This window comes from Lepisosteus oculatus, chromosome 15 (assembly GCF_040954835.1).
Source record: "Lepisosteus oculatus isolate fLepOcu1 chromosome 15, fLepOcu1.hap2, whole genome shotgun sequence".
Lineage (NCBI taxonomy): Eukaryota > Metazoa > Chordata > Actinopteri > Semionotiformes > Lepisosteidae > Lepisosteus > Lepisosteus oculatus.
The window spans coordinates 17,339,749-17,367,355 of record NC_090710.1 but is presented as its reverse complement, the minus strand read 5'-3'; the positions used below and the strand labels follow the sequence as shown (position 1 = coordinate 17,367,355).

The window sequence follows — 27,607 nt, the reverse complement described above, 5'->3', positions numbered from 1 at the left end:
TCTACGAACCCCTTCACAAATTGACCCGGGTTCTCCAACCTGTATACATGTAGCTCTGTAGACATAATGGAGCCACTCAGCAGGTGTCCCTAGTGAGCCTTCCATGAAGCACGATTGTTATGAATGTTTTGCGGCCTTTGTAGCCCAAATGTCAGTGGCCAGTACACAGCAATATGTATAATTAATTTCTTAAGATTGCTATGAATGGTGGGGAAATATGACTTTTCTTATGTTGTGAAAAGGTGACAGCATTTAATTTCGCACATCTCTCATAATTCATACAGTATGCATAAATAAAAATGCACATGTAAGTATAAATTGCTCTTGCTGTGGTCAAAATGGTATCCTTAAATAAAAATGAAAAAATATTTTTTTTGTTCAGCAAGAACTGAACATGTATAGTATATTTTAGAACGTATTTCTTAATACTTTTTGCCGTTTGTTGCTGTGGTAATGATTAATCCCGCCATAGGCACAATGCTCTTACCCTTATACAAATTATCTTAAGACAGAAGCAAAGAAATTAAGAGACTAAAATATGGCTGAGGGCAAGACCTGAAAGAATAAAAGTGTAGTTTAAAGAGAAAATCTGTTAAAAGCACATACCATTTCTGTTGGCAACATTCAGGATTGGTCACATTGCAACTCTACCAACAAGTTATCTATACTGCTGGAAAAAAAATACACTTATATAGCACTTTTCTGGACACGCCACTCAATGCGCTTTACAGGTAATGGGGTCTCCCCTTCACCACCACCAATGTGCAGCCCCCACCTGGATGATGCGACAGCAGCCATAGTGCGCCAGAACGCTCACCACACATCAGCTATCAGTGGGGAGGAGAGCAGAGTAATGAAGCCAATTCATAGATGGGGATTATTAGGAGGCCATGATTGGTAAGGGCCAACGGGAAATTTGGCCAGGACGCCAGGGTTACACCCCTACTCTTTTCGAGAAACACCCTGGGATTTTTCATGACCACAGAGAGTCAGGACCTCGGTTCTACGTCTCATCCAAAGGACGGTGCCTTTTTTACAGTATAGTGTCCCTGTCACTCTACTGGGGCATTAGGACCCACACAGACCACAGGGTGAGTGCCCTACTTACACTTCTTCCAGCAACAACCTTAGTTTTTCCCAGGGGGTCTCCCATCCAGGTACTGACCAGGCTCACAGCTGCTGAGCTTCAATGGGCTGCCAGTTGCGAGTTGCAGGGTGATATGGCAGCTGACCATTTTCCACCATGGTTTTGCTGGACAAGAGCAAAGTAGATACAAATACATGCTTGGAAGTGGGGATTAGGAAAACAACCATCATAGCCCAGGAGCAAAAAGGAATTAAACTTGTGGTTTATAAACACATTTAAAAACAATCTGCAAATAATACTTGGTAAAAACAGTTACAGACCAAATCAAATCATCGTGATCAATTCAGCCCATTGGCATCCTGTAATCCAGTAAGAAGTCATCCTTCAAAAACCAGCTGCATTAGAACCATTTTGATTAGGGGCTCCCAAGTGACTCAAACAATAAGGGCCTTTTTATCAGAGCACAGACTGGACCCTATAGTCCAGAAATTACCGGTTGCAATCAGGACTATATAATTAGCTAACAGTGACAGCATCTTCCAAGAGATGGCAGACTATTGGCTGAATGCTGAGTTAGAGGAGACGGACAGCTTATTCCACAGCCATTACAGTCACAATCCCCTATGATAGTCGACAGTGAGCTTCCAAAGCCAATCACAGAGAACTCTTACTTTACTATTCAGTACTGAGCTCTGCTTGTGCCATTAGCCTGGTCCTTTACAAAGTCAGTACAGCACAGAAGACTTGAGTGTAGTTTAACGGCTTGTATGCAATGTTGCAAACTTTAAAACATATAAAAAATTGAAACAGCAAGTGCTAAATAAAGGGAAGAAAAGGTTTATATGACCAAATTAGTTACAACATTGTGAAGATGGATGTAACTGTTGTGTCATTTTCATGTTTGTTTTTCTCTAATACATTTGAGCACAAATGAGCATCTCTGACTGTCAGAAAATATACAGCAGAAAACTGTAAGTGAAACAGAAGCCCTCAAAAAGACAAAGTTATTCTTTAGGGAATAATTATTCAAAAGTAAATACATACTCCATGGAGTTTGAATGAATTAAAGAAAGTGAAGCACTGAAAACAAAATGTGATGCACATAACACATTGGAGGCCTAATAGTGTGATGCATTATATAAAGCAAAGAAACTAGAAAAGAAACTAAACATATTCTTACAGAAAACCTATCACAGATGTCCTGACATTTCAAATGCTGAATTAACCCCAATCAGCTTCATTTACTGCACAGTCTCTTTGAAAATCATCTCATACCCAAACATCTAATTGTACTAATGCAGTTCTACGAAGACAAATATTCATACGTTCAAACCTAGTACAAAAGCTGAGAAAAGATACTGAACAGAAGCAAGCAAGAGAGACTGCTCGTCTCCAGCTGCATTGTAGGAGGAAGTGATAAGGAAACTGACCCTCGGCAGTTATAAATGTTCAGTAAAACGGGGGTGCAAATCTTAATCTGCTCCTATTTTTGTGAACAATCATGGAAATTACTTCAATTTGAAAGGAGATTAGTTAATCTCTTTTAGGCACTTGAGACATGTTTTGTATCAGTCAGCAGTGAAGCTATAGGCAAACAAGACTGTACAGTTCTAAAGCTGCATGTTGGCTAAAAAGCTTATTTACATCTGTAGTCTCTGGACAGGAGACAACCAACAAAAGACATGGACATATAAAAAACAGACATTATATGATAAACAGAATATTATGGTAAAGTGTACAAAAATAATGGCAATAATGTTAAATTAATATCCGAAATATTTCAAGAGTCATAATAGAAGACAATCACTAATGGAGATCAATGACTTGATGTTAGCCATTAAAAGAAACGTCAAAAGATTAACAAAGGATTATTTGCATTAAGCCATTATTTTACTTAAGTTTTAAATGGTTTAAACCCATTTGAAACAGCCATCCTAAAAATGTATTTCAAAAATGGTACCCTTGTAATTTATAAGCTGTAGTACGTCTACATCTTAAAGATCTTCATACAAAACAGAAGGACAAACAAGGAGCAAGAGGACACAAATATACAGCACGTTTATAAATGTCCTAAGTGAGACAAAACTGAAAGCTCCTTCCTGTAAAGTGAGAAGCCTTATCCAAAAGCTCTGAATGACTGGAATTGAGAACAAGAGAAAAGCTGGAGTTAAAGCCAAGACAGTGTCAGGATGACACACAAAGTCTAAGATACTTTTCATCCCCTCTAGACAAGACACCTTACAAAAGACAACCCAGGTTTTCTAAGCAAATGAGTAAGCTTTACTTATTCACCAGTTGACATTATGAATAATTAATTCTTTTTCTAATTATCTCTAATTCCTTTTGAAATAAAGCACACATTTTGTAAAGAAATATTAACTTTCATTACATTTCTGAAATGTGCAACATGGAAACATTAAAGGGCTCCTGTCTGGCTTAACCAGTATAATTGATTGTTTGGAAAGCAAGCCAATCCCTTAAAACCAGAAATCAATTCCACACTCTCCTGTATCATCATGCAAACTCTCAAGTTCCCAAGTGGAAGCACTGGAACAAACAACTAAATATTATAAGTATACAATTTAAATCAAGGGATGTTAAGTGCAATGCATTAACTGGGTTTCCCTGACACATTCTTCATCTTAAATGTCTGTCCTACACCGACAGGTTAAATGTACTGAACCTTGATAGTCTTGAACAAAGACAATGAGCAGATCTCATTCAAGTATTCATGATAATCAAAGGCAATAAACAAAGTCAGCCCAATCATGTCTACAGTAAATCAAAAGTGAAACACAAACAAGTCAAAAAATAAGGTAAAATGTATTAAAAGCTGTTGCGAGACGATGGCACACGCTATCTGGCCATGCTGTTAATGCCAGGGCCTTCGCTGCTTTCAGGAAACAGCTGGATCAACTAAATAGTGAAAAATCAAGAGGGCTAGATGTGTCACATGGCCTCCTCTCGCTTGTGAACGTTCTCATGTACCTGACCGAACTCGATTAAGGTTAGTTGGGCATCAGCCAACCTGTCACAAAACAGGAACCATGAGACTTCCTGAGCACATGGTGTAAGTTTGCACTGTTGTCGGAGAAGGCCAAATGACAACTTAAATCAATACCAGCTCTACAGGAGAGTCACTGCAGCACATGCAGCATGAATAATGGCCCTCAGCTCTGACAAGGGCATAGGAGTGAGGCTAACTGATTAACAACCCTCCACAATGAAAATAATAAAAAAAAATAGCTTTAAATAGCTTCATCACAAATAAATGTTTTAATGACATACGAATATGTTGGCATTTAAAAAGGAAAAAAAATCCTAAATTAACTTTGGTGAGAAATTGTAGATGAAAACACCGATTTAAAGCCCTGATTGCTGATCAACATGCAGAAATCATCTCAAGTTTTTTCCTTTCTATCTCCCTTTTGAACAAAGCCACACCCTGCAAACATCACCTCTGCCTCTTGTAAAAATCATTTAAGGTCTACTGCACATGCCCAATGGCAGAATTCAGGATAACAGCTGTCTGCATGTTAATGCTCATTGATATAGGAAATGATATAGAGATATTAAATTCCAGCTTCATGCAAACATGTTCTTCAGGTTACTGGAATACTTGTTTGAACTACTGAAGTGTTCTGAATATCATCTAGCACATGAACAGAAACTAGCATGATAAGGCTTTAATTGAATGTTGAGATATCAACTTTTCTTAGGTTATAGACTCTGCAGGAAATCTGAAGGTCTTTACAACAAAAAATGATGGTCTTCAGATTATCCACAGGGAAATAGTTTTAAAAAAAAGTTAGAAAACCTCAAATTCATTTACCATCGTTCTAAATACTAAATGACATACCCTCAATATGTATTGGGAGCTTACACCAAAATATCCCCTAATAACTTTCTCTAATAATAATTTCTCATGCAAAGCACAATTCCTAACTACTTTTTATAACATAAACTGAGTTCTTTCCTCTCAGGTCAATTAAACTGATGACTACTGTATTGGGAAGATTAGCTTACAAATGTCCCATGTTTGTTGGATGTTTGTTGTTGAGTAACTTAGGTAACATCCTCTCCACGTCTTGCTTGGACTTCAGTGTTTGGAGTCGATGGTTGACAAGTCAAAATAAAAATAAGAATATTCTCTTCGAGGAAAGCAGATAATTTGAATCTGAAATAAGTAAAATCTCAATCAGACCTACTGCATAGACATTGAACAGAATTCAGAATACACTACACAAAAAATAATTATAACCAATTAGCTAGGACCAGGTCAGTCAACAAAACATCTTCAGTTAATGACAGAGTAATAAGTCTCGTTGTCAAACAAAACTCAGTGAAATAACCAGCAACCTCCAGGGTGCAGGAGTCAAGGTATCTAAATTCACAGCTCATAGAGAATTGAGACAGTAGAATGGCAAAGGCTGCATCAGAAGATGTCAACCTCAAAAGCCAGAATAAAAGTTGCTTAGAAGTACATGGATAAACTAGAAGACTATTAGGAAAAAAGGTTTATAAAAGCTAAACCTTTACTAATGTGATGGAGAGGCTCAAATTTGGTGAAAGCAAGGAAATGCAGACGCTCCAAAGAATACTGCCTCCTGAAACCAGCAATAATCTCAATTGATGATGTAACTTATAATGGCAGCAACAGAATGCTGCTTCTGCAATAATTCTTATTCAGAATTCTGAGGTTTACAGAAAGTGTGTACCTACAGGGTGACGCTTCACAAAACAGCACGACAATGGCCCAGAGCATGCAGCCAACGTAACCAAGGAGTTCACAGGGAGAGAGAAGGGGAAAATTTAGACTAGCAAAGTAAAGCACCAGATTTGAATATTACTGAGGATGTATTTCATTTGCTGGCAAAACAAAAACTGATGTCAGAACACGCAAGACCAGAACTCACAGAGGCTGCAGAGAAGCACCTCACATTATTATATAAAAGGCTGAGTGACATCAATGCGTCACAGGCTTCATGCAGTCACTGAAAAAAAAAGTATATTCACCTTTACAATCTGAAATGTACTTCAAATGAATGTGTCCTGATACTTATGGTCTGGGTAGACCTCAAAGTATGATTTTATTCTAATGGTCAAACATGTGCATGGCATTACCCTAAAGTAAATCAATAGCACAAGAGGCTTTTTAGGGAGAAGCTAGTGGGCAAACGGAACAAATTAACAACCTCCTGATTTGTTTACACCCTTAGACTGTCTGGCATAATACTACAGTATCAGTTTGACAAATGTTGCCTTATATGTTCCCTATCAACACAGGCTGATAAGAATGTTAAACATTTGTTTCTGAGGCTGTCCTTTTGACAGGCATGATGAAAGATGGCATCAGGTACAGAGATTATTTGATATTAATGAGAAATCAATTAGAGCTTCCTTCACCTGCGGGGAAAAAAAACCCCATCAATGTTATCTGAAATGTCTTTTAAATGCATTTCCCTAAAACAGCAGAGAGACTTAAGAGACTACAACTAAACACTGCAGACTTTATGTCAGCTTCTGCAAGGTCAAACAGGAATACCCAGGTTTAAATATTAATACATGCATTTCTGGGGTTTGACAACAATTGTGGCATTTTACTTCAAGAGTATAGTAAGCATTCGAAACCACATGCTGTGTAAACATGGAGCCCTCAGCTGAACACTTTGCAGCAATTCTGCCTTCTCCTGAGCATTGTCCTGAGCTGCCACTGAGTACACGAGGGATACCCTGAATGTCACAACCACTAAGAGAAAAAGTGTCATACTTCTGAGCCTGTGTGTATCTCTTAGTTAGGCTGTATTTCATATTTCCATTTTTTATAAATCTTTCAATCTTGACAATTAGAAGAATATTACAGTAAACCTAAAATGAGATATATAAAAGATTTGAATATTGACATGGAAGCATTATTAAACCCTATTAAATACTCTTTTGACATTGAAGGCAGCATGAAACTGTACCTTTAAGAAACACAGTATAGAAGCAAATAAAATTTTCTTTCACAGATGAAAAGGACTCTCATAGGATCTTTTCTGTCAGTTTGTTGACAACAAATTGACACTTCTAGCATTCCTGTAGCTCTTTACTAAACTTTTTTTTCTAAAGCATCACATTATGGCTGCTTAACGTTGGCTGCTGAACATTGCCTGTGTGCTATATGAACCACAGTACCTAATTCACAAAAGAGATGTTATGACTATTGTAGAGAGGGGAAATGTGCTGTGAATTTGTTGAGGACAACTGCACTGAAAATCCTATTATGTACATACATAGTGCATAAATTATATGTGTGTAAAAGGAAGGTTTATTCTAAAATGTTTGTTGTAGAAAACTCAATGAAATACTCCCTACAGCATATTTTGGCCTTTTTCGGTCTTATTTTGGACATGGCAGATTAACCTTCTCTGAAGCCATACCAAAGGATTAAACACACACCACAGAATGCGTTCACTGCTTGAGCAAAGAAGTGGAGCGGAAACAAAAAACCAAAACAAAAATGACATTTTAAAAAGTTTTCAGCAAGTCTGTGGAAAATGCATCTTTAAGGATGCCATGATGATACAGTGCCTGCCTTTCCATGAAATTACAAAATGCTGCATACGTATTTTTAAATATTTTTTAAAACCTCCATTGTCAATCATTCAGTAAAACTAAAGAAAAAAATTAAAAATGTACAAGCGTTCAGACCTGTGAAACTGATGTTTGGTGGAAGAAACCTTAACGGTAACTTTAGCCACAAGCCTTTTTGGGTAAGCTTCAACCAACCTTTCGCACTGGCTTAGCGCACTTTGGAATCACTTACAGACAACAGTTCTCAAGCACTTCCACAGAGTCTCAACAGAATCAAAGACATTGACTGGGCCACTCAAGGACATTCACTTTTCTTATTCTTAAGCCACTCCAGTGGAGCTCTGGCCTCGTGGTTTGGATCATTGCCCTGCTGGAAGATGAATTTTGCATCCCAGTTTTAGATCTGAAGCGGGCTTGCCTCTCAACCTTTGCCAGTACTTTGCACCATCTATGTTCCCATTAATTTTAACAAGCTCCCCAGTCTCTGTTGATGAGAGGCAGAACTTCAATATAACCAATGTTATACTAAATGCATAACCCCCATGTTTGTATCTTTTTGTAATCTTGATATTGAATACCTTTTGTATCTAGACAGACAGTTTCACGTATTTGCTTTGAATGTTTTTAGTACACACTGTATTGCATTAATACATGTATTCTGAATCCATGTGTAAACTGCTTGTTGCCATGTCAAGTGATTCCTAATAGCCAAGAAAAACTCACGCAATTCAGTTACAATCAATAACTTGTGCCAGTAAATTCACACAGTAAACCCCTACACTGGCATACCTAACCAGTTTCCTCCTTGCCCAACTACTCGGTTTGGAAGGACATCTGATCTTGACAGTGTCTGGGTGCCTTCCACGTCTTAATGATCACATTCACTATGTTCAAAGAGATATGAAGGGTCTTTGATATTTTTTTACCCTTCTCCAAATCTGTGCCTTTCTACACATTACCAATGAGAATTTTTTAAAGCTCCTTGATCTTGGTTAAAGCCTTGCATGAAATTCACTGACTGAAGGATTTTACAGAGATGGGTGTATTTATTCTGAAATTTTTAGGTTTATTCCATGCTGAAAAAAAGAAGAAAGAAAACACAACGTTTCGGCTGTGGAGCCTTCTTCAGGTGACATAATTCTGAAATGATGTCTTGCTCAGAGACATAGCCCATCAATGTAATTAACAGTGTGACTTATTATGATAATTTGCTGCACCAAAATTAGTCTGCCACAGAGAAGGGTTTGAATACTTTTTCAATCATTAATTGCAGGAATAAATGGTTTTGCTGATGAACGGATGCAAATTATATTTTATGTTTATATACACAAGGGCATTTAATGTAATATTTTATATTTAATTTTGTTTTAGAATGGAGCTTGTGTAAAATGTAAAAAGTCTGCATGGCCATGTGTACACAGTGCAGAAAGAAAACAAGCATGAAACGTAAGAAGCAGAACTGTCAGAAAATTATTTGATTAGTCCACATAAACAGGAGAAGTTAAAAATGATCGACTAGTGAAAAGTCTATAACAGTAATTATGGGTTGAATTATTTTTCTGATTATTTTTTATACCAGCAAGAGAGAGGTGCTTTTGCAGAGAAAATATTTTGCACGTGATCTAATAAGGATAATTCTGGAAGTTGGAAAATGAGGATTAGTGAAGAAGTAATCTCTTCTCTTCCCTGGTTCATTATGTTTTGAGCACTAACCACTTCAATGAAATTTTCTTGCCCTTACAAAACACACACACCATAAAAAAGCATTTAGCGCAGCTTTTAGATAATGACAAACTACATTTTTTTTCCAACTTAAAACAACATTGTTCAAATCTTTTTTACAACCATCAATGGAAAAGGCCATGTGACATCTTGTTTATGCATTCTATGCATTCCACTGTCAAATCACAATGTCTTTCATTCTGCTTAAGATGAGCAGGTTTCTGTTAATTACTTTAATTGAAAACATTTCAAGTACATACAATGGAGACATTGTTGTTAGCCTAAGAATCACTTTATTTACAATTGTTTGGCACTTTAAAAGCCCTTTAATACTTCACCAGCCCTCCTGCATAAACACTTTAGACTCAACAGTACTCAACATGAAAAGATGCTCAATAAATTTGAGCTGACCAGAATGGTTACTGAAGGCTTACTGGAACCACTCAAACATACCTAATTTCTGAGGAGAATTCTGCACAGTCCAAAGTGCAGACGCCAACATGTTCCCTAGTCGCATGCTACCATCTAGTGTCCCAAAATGAGACAGGATATACAGTGGAAATGAATGACAGAAAACAAATCAGGGAAATAAATTAGACAGCAAGAAAGTAAGAGTGTTATGTCAATAGAAGCATTAGTTCTATCTTAGATAATGGAGTTAATCGGCTAATGCTGCCACTTAAAGTCTCACCAAGGTATAATAACATGAGTAAACAGTTCTTTATCAACCATTCACATGGACATGTTTTGGCCACTTTTTAAATGAGGGTTGTGGAAGTATGGTGGGATCACATTTCTTTCTGTACAGACCCATAACAAAGGCACTGCAATATCGTGTCTGAGTGGTAGATGCACAGGCCTATTTATAGTGCAAACATTCTACAGCTATCAGGCAATTTAATGGTCTTAATGTTGGTTGGGATTAAGATCACTGCATTTGCATATCTATCGCCTCATGCAGTCATATTGTAATAACAATAAAAATAAAACCACCAGTGACTAAGTTGGGTGGGTGTCTAAAACTAATGCTTAATCATAAAGCATCCAGTAGCATACATTTGTAAAAACACTTTGTTTACAAGTGTAATAGTCTTAAATTATTTTTGATGGGTCCCCTCGCCTGCATTTGTGGGATTTGCAATTTGCAAGCAGAGCTGAAGTGAATTAGAATTCAACTTCAATGCAGGAATCAGAATTGAAAACTGTTTTAGATTTGGATTTGGAGTTGACATCTGGATCAAACACTCTAGCAAATGCAGACCATTAAGGTTTATTTACATTAGAGGTTGTAGATCACAATTTTTTTACTCCAATGTAAAGTCACTTAACAGGGCCATCACATGCAGCCAGTACTGCTTATTTGCACCATGGAATTTCTGGATTTGGCAGGAGGGATGTGGCACCATTCTTGGTCGATCAACTCACGCCTAGTTGATGGAGGTGGAAAGCCCAGTCTTCGGTAACATCCCAGAGTATCCCATAAATTACTGATTATTCAGATGGTGACTGCAGGAGCCATGACATAAAGATAATGCCAGTGTCCTGTTCATCCAGCTGTTCGGTGAACACATGTGCTCTGTGGATCTTATCCTGGAAGACACCCCTCCCGACAGTAAAGAAAAGCTGCAACAGGAGGTGAAGATGATCATACAGGACCACTAAGTAGACATTAGCACTGGCCTAGACTTCTAAAGGGTCTGACTTCATCCAACCCATACCAGGATAATGTGCCCCACATCATTATAGAACTAACACAGCTCTACAACTCTACTCTACACTGTTGTAACCAAGCGCTCAGGGTGGTATGTCTTTAGATTGGTGCACCCATGCACTGTCCATTTGGCTAGAACATGATAACGGATGATTCATCGGGCAATATCACATTACTGTTCTTTACTGTATCACTGTTCAGCAGTCCATTATAAATGTGCATTGCCAGGCATGATCAGGAGTTTGATCAAGGAACCCGATTACTGCATCTTGCGCTGTTCCCAGACGATCATTTGTTTTTAATCTGGCTGCTCATGCCTCAAGTTGAATATTGCAGTCAAATGACCTAGAGGTGCTCTCCAGTTTTGCACTGCACATCAGATAATGCATGAATCATCATGATGCTGGAGTATCTACTTCCTCCTATTGCCCTTTCCCTCAGAGTTCCATGCTGACATCACCTTAGACACCTCTGCACATGAAACATCAGCAAGAGACTTGGTCACTGAGCCTTCTGACATATATGCCCCAATAATCACCCCTCTTTAAAAGACACAAGAGATCTCCTCTTGCAGCCATGCTAGCCATATTCCCAGGCAAGCATGACCTTTCCAGCATTTTAAAAACTTAATTTCCTTAGTATAACGTGAGCATGAGCCACACCTGTGTAGAAGCCATTGCTTTCCAATATACCATTTACCTAGGCTGTGGAGCCTTCTTCAGGTGGCATTCTTCACACCCGAAGAAGACTCCACAGCCAAAACGTTGCATTTCCTTTCTTCTCTTCTCAGCATGGAATAAACCTTTGACTTATTCCTACTTGAACTACCATTTACCTAGGTGTTGATTTGTCCAGTACTTGTATACATGAGCTTATGGAAATGCTAATTAAAATAGGAGATCAGTTGTATGGTAGTAGGATTCTAGGGGGTAGTCTGCATGGACTTGAACATGGTGGGTGTTGCTTAAATAAAATATTACTCTTTGAACATACAACAACAGCAACGGATACAAACACAAAATATGATATGATATATTTAGGAGATTGTGATAAAGCAAATGCAAGTATTTAGATTGAAAACTGGTTAAATGGAGAGGAAGCAGGGTTACAGATAAGGAATCCATGTTCAAATTAGAATGATGCAATTAGTAGTGTACCACAGGGATCTCTATTAGGCTGAAAGTGCAGCTGAAACTTCTATCCAAAGTTTCAACTTATATTTGAATCAACGGGGCCCTTTTATTAGGCCCCTGCTCATACCTCAGTTAACAATGTAGATATGTTACTTGATGTCACTCAATTATCAGAAACGTTTTAACTAAATGTCGAAATAAATTAGGAGGCAAAGGGATGCATTCAAGGACTTCACTGAAAGAAGGTACAGTAGAAAATTAAATACTACACAAATAAAATCAAATTTGATGCATATATAAAAGAATATTAAAATAAGGTTTTTCTAATGATCACATATGCTCAGTACCTTCTGTATTATCAGCACCTGGCCTAGAGGCATGAGCTACTATGTCATATCATCGAGTCCTACACTGAACTCTGCTCTATGTTCATGCCAGTTTAGTAGCGGTAAGATCACTAGACTCCTGCTGCAAAGCCTTTACGTTGTTTTCTTGCTTTAAAATGGTCCTGAAGGTCAAATGCAGTAATCCAAAAACAAATGCTACTTTGCTTTTCATCTTTCCCACTGCTACCCTCCTTACGATTTGCATTTTCATTTCCACAAAATGGACTTACGCTACAGTGTTGACCAGTAAGATGTTTCTTTGGGTGATATAAAGGGGTAGTAAAATTAACATATCAATCCCAAAATACTATAAAGTAAACTTTCATTATTTAAAGTTTGGGCAGTGAAAAAAAGAGTACTGATGAGCTTCCTGATGAGTAAGCAGGAGAAAAGAGACTACAAACTCTTCAGAAACTGGCTCCTGATAATGTAAAGAAACCACACTCTGTTTATAATCACCCAAACCTTTGATCTTTGTAGTAGCTTCCCATTACAACTTAAGAGCTTTTTAATACTTATTTTTAATTTTAAATGGAATTTTGTTCCCAGAGTGATTTGCTAGCTGACATGCTACCTCTTGCTATTCTACATTATCGTATAGATAAAAGTAAAAGTTTAAATCAAGGGATGTTAAGGTATAATTGAAAAGAGCATTATTAAGACCTCATTTAGAATACCACAATACAAAAACCATATTACCAGTATGGAATAAGTTCAAACTAAAGAAACTTAATGCATTCCCATGCTTAAAGAAATACCGTACACATACAGGCTAAAATAACTGATTTCTTTTAGTCTTAGAGAGGACCATCAGGAAACCAGGCCCAAGTATTGAAAATTCTCAAAGCCCTTGAAAAAGTCCACCCCCTGGAGCTCTTCAGACTTAATAGCAATAGCAAGTCACGAACCAGAGGACACATGTGGAAACTATGGGGAAGAGCATTTAATTGAGAACAAGAGGCACTGTTCTACACAAAGGGTGGAGGTGTTCAGGAAGAGGAATAGGCTATCTATCGAACTGCATTGTCAAAGATGACACCCAGGCTTCTTTTAAGTCCTGGAAGGCTGTGCTCCTTGGATCTTTTAGCTAGTGAAAAACCAATAGAACTTTATGGACCGAACAGCCTTCAGTCATGCAAGCACGTTTGTCTTCCTCTGCTGGGTCGGCTCGGTCTCAGAGTTCTGACTACGTGACAGTTGTAAGCGATCTGAATCTTCCATCTCAATGTGGAATGTAATTCCCAGCTCTGGTGAAGTGCCTTGTCACTGAAGGCATACTGAGACAGCCCCTATTGTTTGTATGTTTTGGTATGTTCTTAAAAAGGAAAGATTTAATAACAAGGATTCATGTAATGCTTTCATTTAACTATTCGATTTGCATCATTTCCAAAACTGGAATTGAACAAGTGCAAATATAACTCAATTGACTCCAGCTGTGCTTGCAAAACAGCACCTTTGTCTTGATTTATTATTGAACTTTAAGACCTAGAAAGCAGCAAATTACAGCATTTCTCAACTCATTTCATACCCGGTGTCAGAAAGCTCCCGTAATATGAAGCAGCACTTATATATGGCCATATATGCTGTAAATTACTACGAAGGATACATTGAAACGTTACTTCTGAAAGAACGATATCCTCAAAAAAGAAACTTCTACGGTGCTTCCTTTAACATCAGCCTTCAGCCACCCAAGACCTTTATCAAATAACATGATTAAACTGACTCCCCAAGATCCTCCTAGACACGTGGCATCTGACACTTTCATGACATCTGGGGAAAGATTAGTCACTAGAAACCAAAGCTGGATGGGTCCTTACTGCGGCAGCCATCTCCAGTTATGTTTGTGCTGATCATTTAAAGATTCAGATAGACGTGTGTGACCCTACCTGTCATGGGATCAAAGAGCTGGTTGGCCTCCAGGTCAGTAAAAGTGCTGAAGCAGCAAGGACACTTAAAGGAGGCTCTGTTGGTGGAGTCCCTCTCGTCTGTCTCGATTCGCCGCCGCATGTGGTCCAGCTTGTACTTGACCACGTTGACCAGCAGCCGGTAGTTGATGAAGTAGTAGTTGTGGCGGGTGGTCTTGCCATCCGGGGCCGTCTCCACCCGCATGCGGCACTTGATGAACTTGTCCCCCTTCAGCGTGTTGAGGACAGAGCGCAGCTGTTTGCGGTCGAACTTGAGCAGCTCCAGCATGTCCTCCTCTTTCACGCAGGGATTGCGGATCAGGATGTCCACGGCCAGAGCGTGTTCCACCCCATAGAAGCCGCGCACCACCTGCTTGGCCAGGCGCTTCAGGGAGGCAGGCACCTCGGTCAGGACTTCCGGCTCAGTCATGACGCTCCTGAAAAGCAAGGGTGGGCAGCCACGCGCATCCGTTATGTTTTGTTACTGCAGGCAGGATGAAAGACACTAGAAAGCAAATATCCCAGATGGGTCCAATGCCTTTTAGCCATTACCAATTATTTCAACAATTCGTTTCTACTTGTGCCTCTGATTGGTGTTACATTTTGAACTCTGAATAAGACCGCTGGGTTGACTTTGTCAGTGCCGGTAAAGATTTTGAATACTTGACACCCGTACCCTTGTACTTTACAATTTTCAAGATTAAAATCAGCATTTTTGCTGTATACTAATCATTCCAATCTTATTGCACTACTGCTCTTCCAAAATACTCTACAGGAGAATGTGGTGTAGGAATACAACATCACACCTGAAATATGCGCTCAACAGGTCAATACTGCAGACAGTGATCCAAAGAAGAAAAGCAGCATTCAAGAGGAGCAAAATATTTCGATGAACATTATTAAAGACACGCAATTGTCACAAAGTATGATTTCACTGAAAAGCATTAATCAATACTTTGCATACGAAAAAGGGTCAAACTAAAAGGAGCCCTTAAACCAGGTGTATGTTATCACTGGTGATTTTTCTAACACTGCTTTATTCTTCAAGATGATTGGTGTGTCTTGTTTTGGAAAAATGATCAAGAAACTTTGCATCCATTTATCTGCTCTGGGATTTCAGACTGGCACAACACTGCCCATCAGTAATTTGTGTGAAGTGATGCCACATTCACTAAAGAAGATCGTATATTTCCCTTATTGCGCAGCCTCACATAATAAGACGGCAAGATCCTTGATAATGTTCACTCTCCATGACGGGGGTTCACACAATCATGAAAAAATCCAGTTAAAGGAAAGTAATATGAGAACATAAGAAAGGATACAAACAAGAGGAGGCTATTTGGCACATCCAATGCAGCTCAATTGGTAGTAATCGCCAAATTCAGCTTACAGTTGCCTAGTTTTATGTACCAATAATGAAGTACTGTGTACTGTGCGATTTATGTGTTTGTACGACTTTATGTGTTTGTACGACTTTAATGATCATAACGAATACTATTTTAATATGACACTTTTCACTTATTTTTTAAATGAATCTTGTTATTTTTGTGTGTGGTGCAAATCTAAAGTACACATTTCACCGTTTCTAAAGCTCATTTCCAATGGCATTCCTTCGCTTTGTTATTGTGAGGTTATGCTTTAGTCAAGCAGTGTTGCCGTTCTTTCATGAAAATAGGCAAAGCATCCAATCAACAATTGCCCAACTACAGCAGACCTCACAAAAGTCTGAAGTCAACAACAGCCCAGCCTGAATATCAACAACAGAGGAAATCACCTTTCAACGCTCGTGAAAAATCAGCAATCTTCTTCTTTTATTAGTTTCTTCCAGCTTGGTTTTCTTCCATGAAAAATCTAGTATTCAATGAAGTCGCAAAACAATATAAAAAAAACAATACCCACCCGATAACAAATCACTACCACCTTCTTCTAAACTCACCCCACGCGAGCGCGCGTCTCTGGCGTGGGCACTGTGGAAGTCGTCACCAGCGCAGCACAGCGCCCTCTCGCCATTGGCCACAGCTTCTGCGCAACAGAAACTGGCGCTGGGCTTCACCAATAGCAGAGCTCTGGGGCGGTGGGTTTTCGCTACTCCAACACACGGCACTTCCAGATCGAGACCTAGGAACCAATGAAAATCAGAAGTAGTTTCACATTGGGCTGGTAAAACAGAAGGACTGACGTCTATTGATATTTTTCCGGGTCACCGTGAATATGACTAGAGAAGATGGCCTCTCTTGATAGGGTGAAGGTTTTGGTTTTGGGGGACTCAGGTTAGTACTTCCATCACATTACAGTGCTTTATTAAGATTGTCGCGAATATAGATGTAACTGAATATGAAAAGTATTACGTTTTTTGCTTGTGTTACACATAAAATATTTATAGTGTAATACTGTGTAGCTTTATGGTATTTAAATAAATGTATGGAAAGTATATTGCAAGTGTCATTTTGCAAACCTTTTTAATGAAGTTGTATTTCATGTTATCGTGTGACTGTAATTCTGCGCTAGTGGTTTCTTTCGTTATAAAAAGGCCGTAGGTCTTGGCAGTGTGGTTCTGTTGTCTGCCAGACAGTACAGTATGTTGTCTTAACACAACTCTTAGTTGAGATGTTCTTAAGACGAAACATTTTCATATTTGTATTATGCAGACGTCTTTAGTAAATGTAAATCATTATCGCCGTTTGTTTTTTTCACGTAATAAAAGCATTCTCACTTTATTTGGTTTCAAAAGACAGACCTACTGCAAAAACCATTTCCTTCACGTAATTCATGTTGAGACAGTATTATTAAATAGTATGTACTGTATGTGATGTTTTTTTTTCTTTCATTACATTATGGTTATTTCACGTTGTTTGAAAAGTTGCTCTTACGTGCTTTGATTGCCTATTAGTTAACATTAGTTAATTGTTGCTATAATTGTTTCACTCACTTATTCAGATAAACTGACAAAGGGACTTTAATTCTGTAGGTGTTGGCAAATCCTCTCTCGTACACTTACTGTGTCACAATCGGGTGCTTGGTAACCCTTCGTGGACTGTGGGCTGTTCTGTGGACGTCCGGGTGAGACCTTCAATTTTGATATTTATAGCAGGTTACTCATCTCATCAGTTTCAGGACTTTTATTAAAAGGGCTTCTGTAATCTGTAATGAGGACAGATCACAGTTCTTCCTTGTTATCTACATGACAATAATGTCTGGAGTTAATGCCTCAAATCTAGTAGTAAGAATAGTACTTAAATACTTAAGATTGCAATGGAGAACACACATCTCAGAGAGATGGTATTTACATACGAGACAAACATTTTGCATTATGATGTAAGGTGAAATTCGTAGTCGAAATGTGTGACAGAATAAATCTCAATATCAGTTTAGCTTCCCTTACTTTTAAAGTGCTTGAAACGATAATAGCAGTGCAAAAACATACATTCCTACTCACTCAGCCCTTGGGTCTCCCCAGTACAAACGAGGAAGCTGTGTTTTATAGGTCCATGACTACAAGGAGGGCACACCAGAGGAGAAGACGTACTACACTGAGCTGTGGGATGTTGGAGGTTCAGTGGGCAGTGCCAGTAGTGTGAAAAGCGCCAGGGCTGTGTTCTACAATGCTGTCAATGGTAAATGTCATGAACACTGCTCATTCAGAGACGTACTGTACATGAAATCTGATCCAATAAGGAATTTCTGCAACTGTGTTTTTCAATCAAATTCCATCTGCTTGGTTTGTAGGCCTCATATTAGTCCATGACTTGACAAACAAGAAATCTTCGCAGAATTTGTATCGTTGGTCATTAGAAGCCTTGAATAAGGACTCTTCTCCATCGGGGGTTATAGTCACCAATGGGTATGTGGTATTCATTACATTATTAAAAAGACAGGTAATATTTACACAATCCACTGAAGGCTCTGGCAGCCCATTAAACTGTACTCAATTGTAATTATCCTTTTGCAACCCTCTCAATCAGTTTGTTTGCAGCTCTGCTGGGTATGTCTGGCTGTAAACATGCCACAGTTGTGAATAAGCATGAGCAGTGAGTAGAGTTCTGAGTTTGTAAATGAAAGGCCATCAGTTAAAATCCCTGGATTGACAGTTCTGTTGTGCTAATGTGCTGCTGCTTCTTTGGAGAACAGCATCATACAAGTACAATAATAGGAGATGCTTTGCTTGCTTAGATTGTGCTAGGTACCAATTTGCCACTAGATGGGGTAGTTCACTATGTATATCAAGGGCAGCTAATCTTGAAATCTGTCAGAGCTACATACCACAAGCTTGATATGACATAGAGTCTGAAAGCACAGTGTTAAACATTACATTTGTAAGTAGAACTTTGAAATGCTCAAAGTATTTGGATTTGTTTTCTAATTGTCACATTATAGTATTTATAATATTATATCAAAACATTTTTAAAACAATCTAAACAAAAAAGGAGTCTTAAACAAGTCAGAAGTCAGAGACGTGTACATTCATATTTACTGAAAATTATACAGAATTAAAAAGTAAAGACCTTTCTTAGGAAAATGTTTATGTTGAACCCACTGAAGACAGGACATGTAAACACTAATTTTTCTTTGCAATGAAAATGCAAAAACTTAAATGCACGTCTGGGATGAGCAGTGTTCCATGCAATAGCTAATCTTGCTTCAGTAGTTAAATTTACCAAAAGCTGAATTTTCATTTTAAAAAGGTATTTTTTCTTGTCACCCCAAGTCTTGTGGTGTGAGGCTGGTTTCACAGAAAGTACAGGGATGTTCAGATTTCATTCATGATTTCAAAATCTTACCCTTGTTCTGTTTTAAAGGCTTGTTTCTTATCTTCATAATTTCATTCCTTAAATACTATCTACATGTTGCAATTATGTCCACAAAACAAATTGTACACTTTAAAATTGCAAATGGCTTAATTCTGAGATCCTCAACTGTGCTACCCTACCATCAGTGGTCAACCTTTGTCAAATTAACGAGATCTAAAATCATGAGTACCACATTAACAGGTTAGCCTCTCATCAAACCAAGACTCAAACAATTAAATATGCAGCTGAAAGAAACGAGTACATTGAACGTGATCAATTGCCAAAGCGATTGACAAAATTAACTTTTAGATTTTGCCAATTATCCATACTTTATTCTCATTTGACACTCTTTCTTCCAAGTGTTCAGTTCATGAGCAGGACAATTTGTGCCTGCAGCATTTCCCCGTGCACCCCTGCCCTTCCCTCCTATACTGTATATGATCTAGCCACAAACATCTGTCTTCTGACTGCTGTGTGCAGGCTGATATCATTGTACCATCTTACAAGAAACCTTGTTCTTGGTTGTATTATTTTCTGTCCTGGAATCCAGGCCAGTTTTTCCTTGGTCTAACTGTGGTCAACTCTTCTGACTGTTTCTGTCCCAGTGTCATTTTCATCCTTTTTCTCTTGCAATGATGTTACTTTTTAATTCAGCTTGTTATTACTTGATTGCTGTTGTGCTTCCTTTGCTTAAAAAAATCTGAAGTTCTTTTACACTTTGAGTTCCTTTCTTTCTCTGTCGCTGCTTCTACTTCCAGTGATTATGACCGAGAGCAGTTTGCTGAAAATCAGGTTCCTCTGCTGGTCATAGGGACCAAGTTTGACCAGATTCCAGAGAACAAGCGTAATGAGGTACTGACAAGGACTGCTTTTCTGGCTGAGGATTTTAATGCTGAGGAAATAAATCTGGTATGTACTTTCCCTTTGTAGCTGTTGTTTTTTTTTTTGTACATTGTAGATCCTAACCAGCAACATTTCCAAAATCATCTCTGAAGAGAACTGTGCACATTCTATAATTTTACTTTTTTTCTGAGACTGTTAGGTTTCATATGTGTGAAAAATAGTGAAATGGTGAACCAATGACGTGATGGTTTTTCATATATTGCAGTACTCTTTTATTCATTTTTATGCATAATAAAATGTCCTGCACATAAGTTGTATTCCAAAATTTATTTTTTTATTTTTAATACATTTATTAAAAGTTATTTTCTTGGTTTGGAGTTTGCCTTTCTGTCTTTGTCCTTCAAGCAATAATGCTGTGAAGTCTGTCAGAGCCTTTAGATAGTCTTAGTGTCCTGCTCCTCACATTTCCTTCAATAGCATTGAAAATTATGGATCACGGCAAACACTGTCCTTCCTTATAAATCACTCTTAATTTAATGTTTTTAAAGTTTAGGTGTAGGAAATTCTTATTTCTATTTCTGTTTTTAACAGGATTGCACTAACCCAAGGTATTTAGCTGCAGGTTCATCAAATGCTGTAAAATTAAGCAGATTTTTTGACAAGGTAAGTTTCTCTGTATGTACATAGCAGCAGAAATGGAGTAGTATCAGCTTGTTGACTGTGTGGCATTGTGCAGAAAAGCTAGTCTGTATTGGAACATGGCAGTCTGTCATGGTCTTTTTCATAAGAATTGGCCATAAGGCAGTTCATGGAAGTAAAAAACTAACTCGAAGAATATGTCTTGAGATGCAGTTTTAATAAGACATTGCATTTGCCTATGATGATCTTCCCCACTCGTGTATTAAGACAATCGGGTGTTTTGGCAGTATCAATATATCCCATTTATTAAATACAGAGTGATAGAGTTTTACCCATATTTGGATCTACCTAGTCCATGTACAAAGACTTATTGTTCAGTATTAATACTTTTATTACATTTGCTTATGTTTTTCAGGTAATAGAAAAAAGATACTTCACAAGGGATGGAAACCAGGTTTGTTTTACTTATGATAATTCTGCTAAAGAGATCTAAAATGAAAGTTTTTTTTTTTATCTTGTGTGTTCCTCTAAGAACATAGCCAGATTTAAATTACTATTCTACTTAAACTTTGATTGCTTTGCAAGGGGTGTAGATACAAGCCTTCAGGATTTGCAATGCTATGCTTGACAGTTATTGATCTAGTCAAAATAATAGAATTAATAAAAAGATAAGAATCATCTTCCTTGATTATACACTCTCAGTTTTGCTTATGTATTTGCTTTTAGTTAATTGAAGATCTTATCCAGGATTTTTTTAAAAAGATGTTAGGGTACCTGCTTCAAGATCTGGCTGGGTAGCTTGTTCCAGACTTTGACATCCCTTTGTGTAAAGAAGAGCCCCCTATTGTCCCTTTTTAATACCCTTATTATGATTCATACAGAAATAGATGACAGTATCAGAATAAAAACCAACAAAAAAAACATGTACAGTATGAATATTTTCTTACTGAACTGTTTGTGTTGCTTAAATTAGTTATATCTGTGTCTCTTCCTCCACAGATAAGTGGCTTCTCAGACAGGAAGCGTTTTGGAGCAGGAGGCTTCAAGAACCTTCATAACGACTGACCATCCCATTTGTGTGCAGATACTGGGCCTAATAGTTCTGAAGACACTGACTTGAAAAATGTGCCTCCTTGTTGGGTAGAATGGTCTTTGCCTTTGGTACAGAGGTACAATAGTGTCCTGAGTGACAACCGTTTTTCTGCTGTGGAAGAAAGACCACAATGTTTAAAGCAGATATGCAAGGAACCATGTCACCCCAACAGAGAAATTCCCTTCATAGTCTTTACCTTTTGGAGTGGTTTTCAGGCAGCTGACGATAATGGTCTTTTTCTGGTTGATTCAGTAGTGTTGCTTCAGCACCTTATGTTTCCATAGAAGGGAGTCTTTAATTCATATGTGGATTGTGAAGAAGCACACTGAAGACGTGGCAAAACAAATTTTCAAAACCAATATTCTGAAGTACTGATGACTGAAAAGGTCATTAAGTTATTGAACCTAAAGAACATTTTGGCCATCGGTTCATCAAAATATTTTTTTCCAGTTAATTTACTTTAAATGTATTTTATAAGTTGTTTCACATGAGATGAAAGAAGCAGTTTGTCATGTTTTTATCCTTAATACAGGTGGGCTATATTTTTCCTGAGTCTGCTGTGTGGCTTTCTGTGACAAAAATATAATATATTAGAACAGCACATAGTTTCCAAATCAACCTTATCATTAAATCTGCTACATAGTGATCAACATCCTAGCTCCAAAATTAAAAATACGTAACATATAAGATTAAATGATCAAAAAATGTAAAATTACAATAGAAAATCATATATATACTGCATATCAAAAGCATACAGCAAAAAAAGAAATTCCCCAAAAATTCCAATGTAATCATAAATACATTTTGGATTTCGCAGAGTCAAGTCAGGACAAAAAGTCAAGACTGCAACTTGTGCAACGGTGTAGGATTAAAAGGCTAAGCAGTCTCTAATTGCCTCATGGTGAGGCACTGCTCCAGGGAATGTGTTGATTCTTGAGTATCCTGAGTAAATAGAGATTTAGGAATAAGATTATCTGAGAAATGAATAACCTTGGGCTAATTTCTGTTTTGAAGTTAAAAAGCATGATTCTCAGTTAGGTTCTCAAGACGAAATATAAATCTTTCTCCTTTTCATTTCTTACAGTGCATGTTGGGTACAATTCACTGTGTTTTCAAAAATACAATTATAAAAATTTAGTGTAATTTGGTTTGATGTTGTATTATGCAGTTTGATTTGTTGTATTTTGAAATATAGGTGAAATAGAAAATAATTTTGAAAAATTAAATGTTCTTTCAAATCCCAATCCACCACATTAAGATGTTTTATGATTTCCTTTCTAAAGCTGCTGTTTGCCACTCGCGATTTTTATTTATATCTGTAAATTTAAGTTTGTTTTTAATTTCAGAATCTAAATGGCTGATATAGATCAGGAAGAGCAATTTATATACAAAATTGTATCTGTTTAGCTAGTATTTTATTTTAAACTTTTTTCTTCTCATTAAATTATTCCTGATTATCCTTTGTAGCTTCTCATGCTCAATTGTTCTTTTCTGACCACTCAGATGCATTCATCCCCCTACAGCATGTTTGCTTTGGTTTCATCCTTTGTTTCATAAGCTCAGAGGGGCTAATCTAATGACTGGAGTGCATGATCTATCAATTTCACTGTTCTCTGTTCTCATTTCTGGTGTGAGTACGGCATTTGAAGCAGAGTCTGCTCATGTGTGTTTAATTGAAATTAGAAGTCTGTTTAGACCAGAAAGACTTGAAATCAACGTTTTTCTGCTAACATAATGTCTGCAAAACAGGAAACAATCAACCAACAGGAAGGTATTAAAAGAAGCAGTGCTGTCAATGCATAGAATACATAAATAAAACTACACTACTGCTGCTAGCGAATTGTGTATGCAGGTTTGAAAGACTGATGGTTAAATGTATGACTTTGTGCTTTTGCTGTTGTTTTTACAGCTAGGGTATTTTTTCCAAGATGTTGTGTCATAATAAGAATGCCCTGTGAAACTGAAAGTCTTTCACATCATTCTATCAGTCCAAAGTGTGAAAATTGAGCCTGCATTGTTAAAAAATTGAACAGTCTCAAATTTCAAATGCATAGTATTAAATGTTGATATTTCAGTGTTTACAGAAAAGTCTCTCTAACTTTAATTTAAAAAAATGAAATAGTATAATTAATGAAAGGAAGATAGATTCACTGTGAGGAAATTGAATGTGGTACATTATAATATAGTTCAAGCAGGGAGCTGCGTCAGCATGCGTAGGCTGTAAAGGAACAGGTAACGGGTTTATTCCATGCTGAAAAGAGAAGAAAGGAAACACAACGTTTTGGCACGTGGAGCCTCCTTCAGGTTTGATTATAATATCGTGTGCCTTACATGGAATGAAACATTACCATAGATTTAAAAGCTAGTGTAATGAGAAAATCCAAAGTAGTAAAAATATTGAATAAGTTACAAGGGTTAAAGAATTACAAGAGGAAGTACCACACCTGTGTGCATTTACATAGAATCACACAGATTCTACAGATAGCACCCCAGGAATTGAAGCCAGGGCCCAAGTGCTGCACCATAAAGCCCCCATTAGTAACTAATAATGTCAAATATATATTAAATTTCATGACATAATTGTATATAAATACATCATTTCTTAAATTTGTACAGCATGTTTCATTACAATGTATTTTAAGTAAAGGATCATACACACTTTATCAACCACTGAAATCGGCTCCTCCTGTGTGCTGGCTGGATGATGAGCACCAGAAACCAGCTAACACAGTAGATTAGGTGTAGAGGTGTCAGCTAATTCATTTTTAATCAATTAAAATGTAACTATTTGAACGAAGGGGGACTGAGCAAGCCTGGAGTAGCAATTAGGCAGTTAACACTAATGCCATAGGATATCTCATAACCACAAGTAGTCAGAGCCTTGATTAATATTTCATCTGAAGGATGTCACTTTCCATAGATCCCTGTCACCAAACTGGCAATTGGTTTGGAAACCTGTCTACTCTAGAGATAAGAGTGTCAGCTACTGACCCTACACCACTTACAGAACCATGATTTTTCTTTTAGGTCTCCAGTGCTGACCAGTCTTAATCTTGTTTAGCTTGTCCAGGCTACTCAGTAATAATGGTATGGCAATTTTAATTTTTGAAGTTATTATTTCTCATGTGTAGCTGAAATTCTGTTACTTTTGAAAAAAGTAGGCTTTTGTGCCAGAAACAACAAAATCACTATTTGATTGATTCCTGAACACACAGGAAATTGCTATAAAATGCAAATTTCTCACTATGCAATCTGGTGTCAAAACCTCTTTTTTAAAGGAGGTTTTACCTTATTTGTTTTAACACCTGATTTATGCTAAATCATTGAACTGTAAAATATAATTGAGCTAAAAAAATGGTGTAACAGTATTTTGTTTTGTACTTCAGAATGAGAAATGACCTTTTTTTTCCTCACACAATTGAAAAGTAAGCAAACCAGTTAAATAATAATCTTAAATATTTATGCAATTGTCATGGTGGTACAGTGATTAGCATTGCAGCCTTGGAATGCTGTAGTCTTGGGTTCAATTCTGCACTTGGTGTTACTTCTATGGGTTTCCTCTATGTGCTCAGGATTCTGCACTGAGAAAATTCCTCATGTTTTACTCTAATCAGATTAAAACAAAATGGCATTCGAAGCTCTCACCTCCACCATTGGACTTCTGTTTTTACTTTTTAATGTACAACAAGGTGATAAAAGGTCATAACAGAGAAAAAACCAAAAGGTGGTCATGGTAAAACCCTTAATGGTCTGTAATACATCTTGCCATAAAATACAAACTGTGGATAGATGTTGACCAAACTCGCCACAAAAGCACACTGCAGTTTAAACATTGTGGTTTCTTTTCTTCATTTTTACTATTCAGTGTGCCTGTACAGCATTTACTTCTGCCATTATTTTTCCAATTATTAAATATTCAAATATTCACATCATAATTATTGATATACTGTAATTATGTTAATGTAAATCAGCCCTGAAATATAGCATCACTTGTGTGTGTGTCTGGGTAAACTTTGTAAAGCTGTTGCTATGTGCTTATAACTTTCAATGTTGCTTAGATGCCAAAATAAAAAATAAGCGTTTGAAAATGCAGTGTGGTGTCATGCACCATCCGTCTACCTCCTTATATCGAATTAGTTTCTATTTTTCAGCAGTGCGGTTACAATTTAGTGGGTATTGAAACCATTAAAAAAGCCACAGGGAGATATACTATAAGAACATCAAACATCACTTACTATAAGATAGTCAGCTAAGCACATGAAACAACTAAAAGCTCTATGTTTTACATAATGATATTTTTAGTGCATCTGGTGCATCCTTGCATTTACAGCAAAGGCTGGGTGAAAAAGCGGAAAGCAGGGGGTCAGCAGTTCAAATGTGCTTTTATTTTTTTTTATTTTATTGTTATTGCATTTTTTTCAAATATGATTTGTGAATGCTTCCTGCATTATGAGAGTCAGTCTGATCTCATGGATATGGGAAAAGATGGACATTTACAACACTGCAAATTCTGGACACGGAGCAGAAAGCTTGTTTTACAAATGCATACAAATGTTTCAACAACGTTTACACATACATAGCAGGAAATTGTGGTCAAAAGGTTCATTTAAAGAAAAAACAACAGATAATTTTCCGTTTTACACCTTTAAACTCTGAACAATGAAGGGGCATTCAGATGTTTCCCACTGCTTGTAGCTAAGTGGGTTTCAGTGGAAAAATCTGTAACAGTTCTTCTCCAGAAATTACTCTTTTTTCATTACTTTCCTAAGTTATTTTTAGCACATCTATGTTGTTTTAATGACTTTAATTAAGTGAAGTTTTCACCTTTCAAATGCTATTTTGTAGAAAGCTGATATAATGGATTGGATAGAATACTCATTTTCATATTATACTAGCTGATGGATGGACGTTCCCAAACCAGTGAAGATGAATTAAAAATGTAATATTTCAAGTCTTAGAATATTTAACTGTTTCCATTTATTTGCAACAGCCACTGATTATCTGTTTTATGAGTTTTGTTTTTAAATATATTTAATTCTAATTTATTTTGAATATTCATTTAAAATAGAAACTTTTTTTATTAATATGTAAGAATTGTATTCATGTATTTGTACATGGAAGCAGAGTACACATCTTAAACGGTTCTAATAAGTGTTACTTTCCTCCCTTGAATTCTTAAAAACAAAATATTTTTTTAATTCCTTACAGTTCTTTGGTGCTACAAATGGATCAAATCGAAATACAAACATCTGCATGTTTTACTGTATTACCGAAAGAGCAAAGCATTCCAAGTCAAGTAATGAAGACATTACTAGTCTATTACTAGTGTGCACACCAAAATGTGTTGTGGTTTGCCACTGTTGTTAGTGATGTACATAGCACAACCATCAGTCACAGATGCAGATGCATAACTTTGAAATTAAGGTCACTGAATGTAAAGCCAATGTTTCTAGTTTAAATCAAAACCCTTTGTCCCTGTGTTCCTTCACTCTCTCATGCTGAACCTTCCTAGTTCTTCCTATCATAAAAAGGAAAATGTCTCAGAATTGTTTGTATACCGTGCAGTAGACTCCTGTTAATATGAGGGTGTAATCTTGCATTGCACTCTATTTTTCTAGTAGAAGAATTTGATTTGCCACTTCTTGGGAATATATATTTCTACAGGGACAGGAAATATCATTTGAAATGTTATAAGAACTACGAGGAAACAGCAATCAAAAGAATCA

General features: G+C 37.1%; 2 protein-coding genes across 3 annotated transcripts in view; one reads left to right on the top strand and one right to left on the bottom strand.

Annotated features, from left to right (window-relative positions):
• The window catches only part of gtf2e1 (general transcription factor IIE, polypeptide 1, alpha), a 52,960-nt gene extending 36,410 nt beyond the window's left edge, over positions 1-16,550 (bottom strand). Inside the window, exons 1-2 of one of the 2 annotated variants that reach the window (XM_006639032.3) lie at positions 16,294-16,550; positions 14,502-14,956 (exon numbers count right to left, since the gene is read on the bottom strand). In XM_006639032.3, the coding sequence (XP_006639095.1) occupies positions 14,502-14,949 (448 nt within the window). In that variant the 5' untranslated portion in view covers positions 14,950-14,956; positions 16,294-16,550. The remainder of the gene's footprint in view (positions 1-14,501; positions 14,957-16,293) is intronic. The other variant, XM_015363860.2, reaches the window with a different exon arrangement.
• Positions 16,551-16,654: 104 nt separating this feature from the next.
• Positions 16,655-23,338, top strand: rabl3 (RAB, member of RAS oncogene family-like 3). Its single transcript, XM_006639031.3, has 8 exons — positions 16,655-16,789; positions 17,488-17,579; positions 18,004-18,133; positions 18,246-18,360; positions 20,065-20,215; positions 20,741-20,812; positions 21,204-21,242; positions 21,788-23,338. The coding sequence occupies exons 1-8, from the start codon at positions 16,744-16,746 to the stop codon at positions 21,851-21,853; spliced, it is 711 nt and encodes a 236-aa protein (XP_006639094.1). The 5' UTR covers positions 16,655-16,743; the 3' UTR covers positions 21,854-23,338.
• Positions 23,339-27,607: the final 4,269 nt, after the last annotated feature.

Coding starts and splice junctions, on each gene's coding strand:
- rabl3 (XM_006639031.3), top strand. CDS start 16,744: ATGGCCTCTCTTGATAGGGTGAAGGTTTTGGTTTTGGGGGACTCAG. Junction 18,134..18,245: donor GTTCTACAATGCTGTCAATG/GTAAATGTCATG, acceptor CTTGGTTTGTAG/GCCTCATATTAGTCCATGAC. Junction 20,813..21,203: donor TAAGCAGATTTTTTGACAAG/GTAAGTTTCTCT, acceptor TATGTTTTTCAG/GTAATAGAAAAAAGATACTT.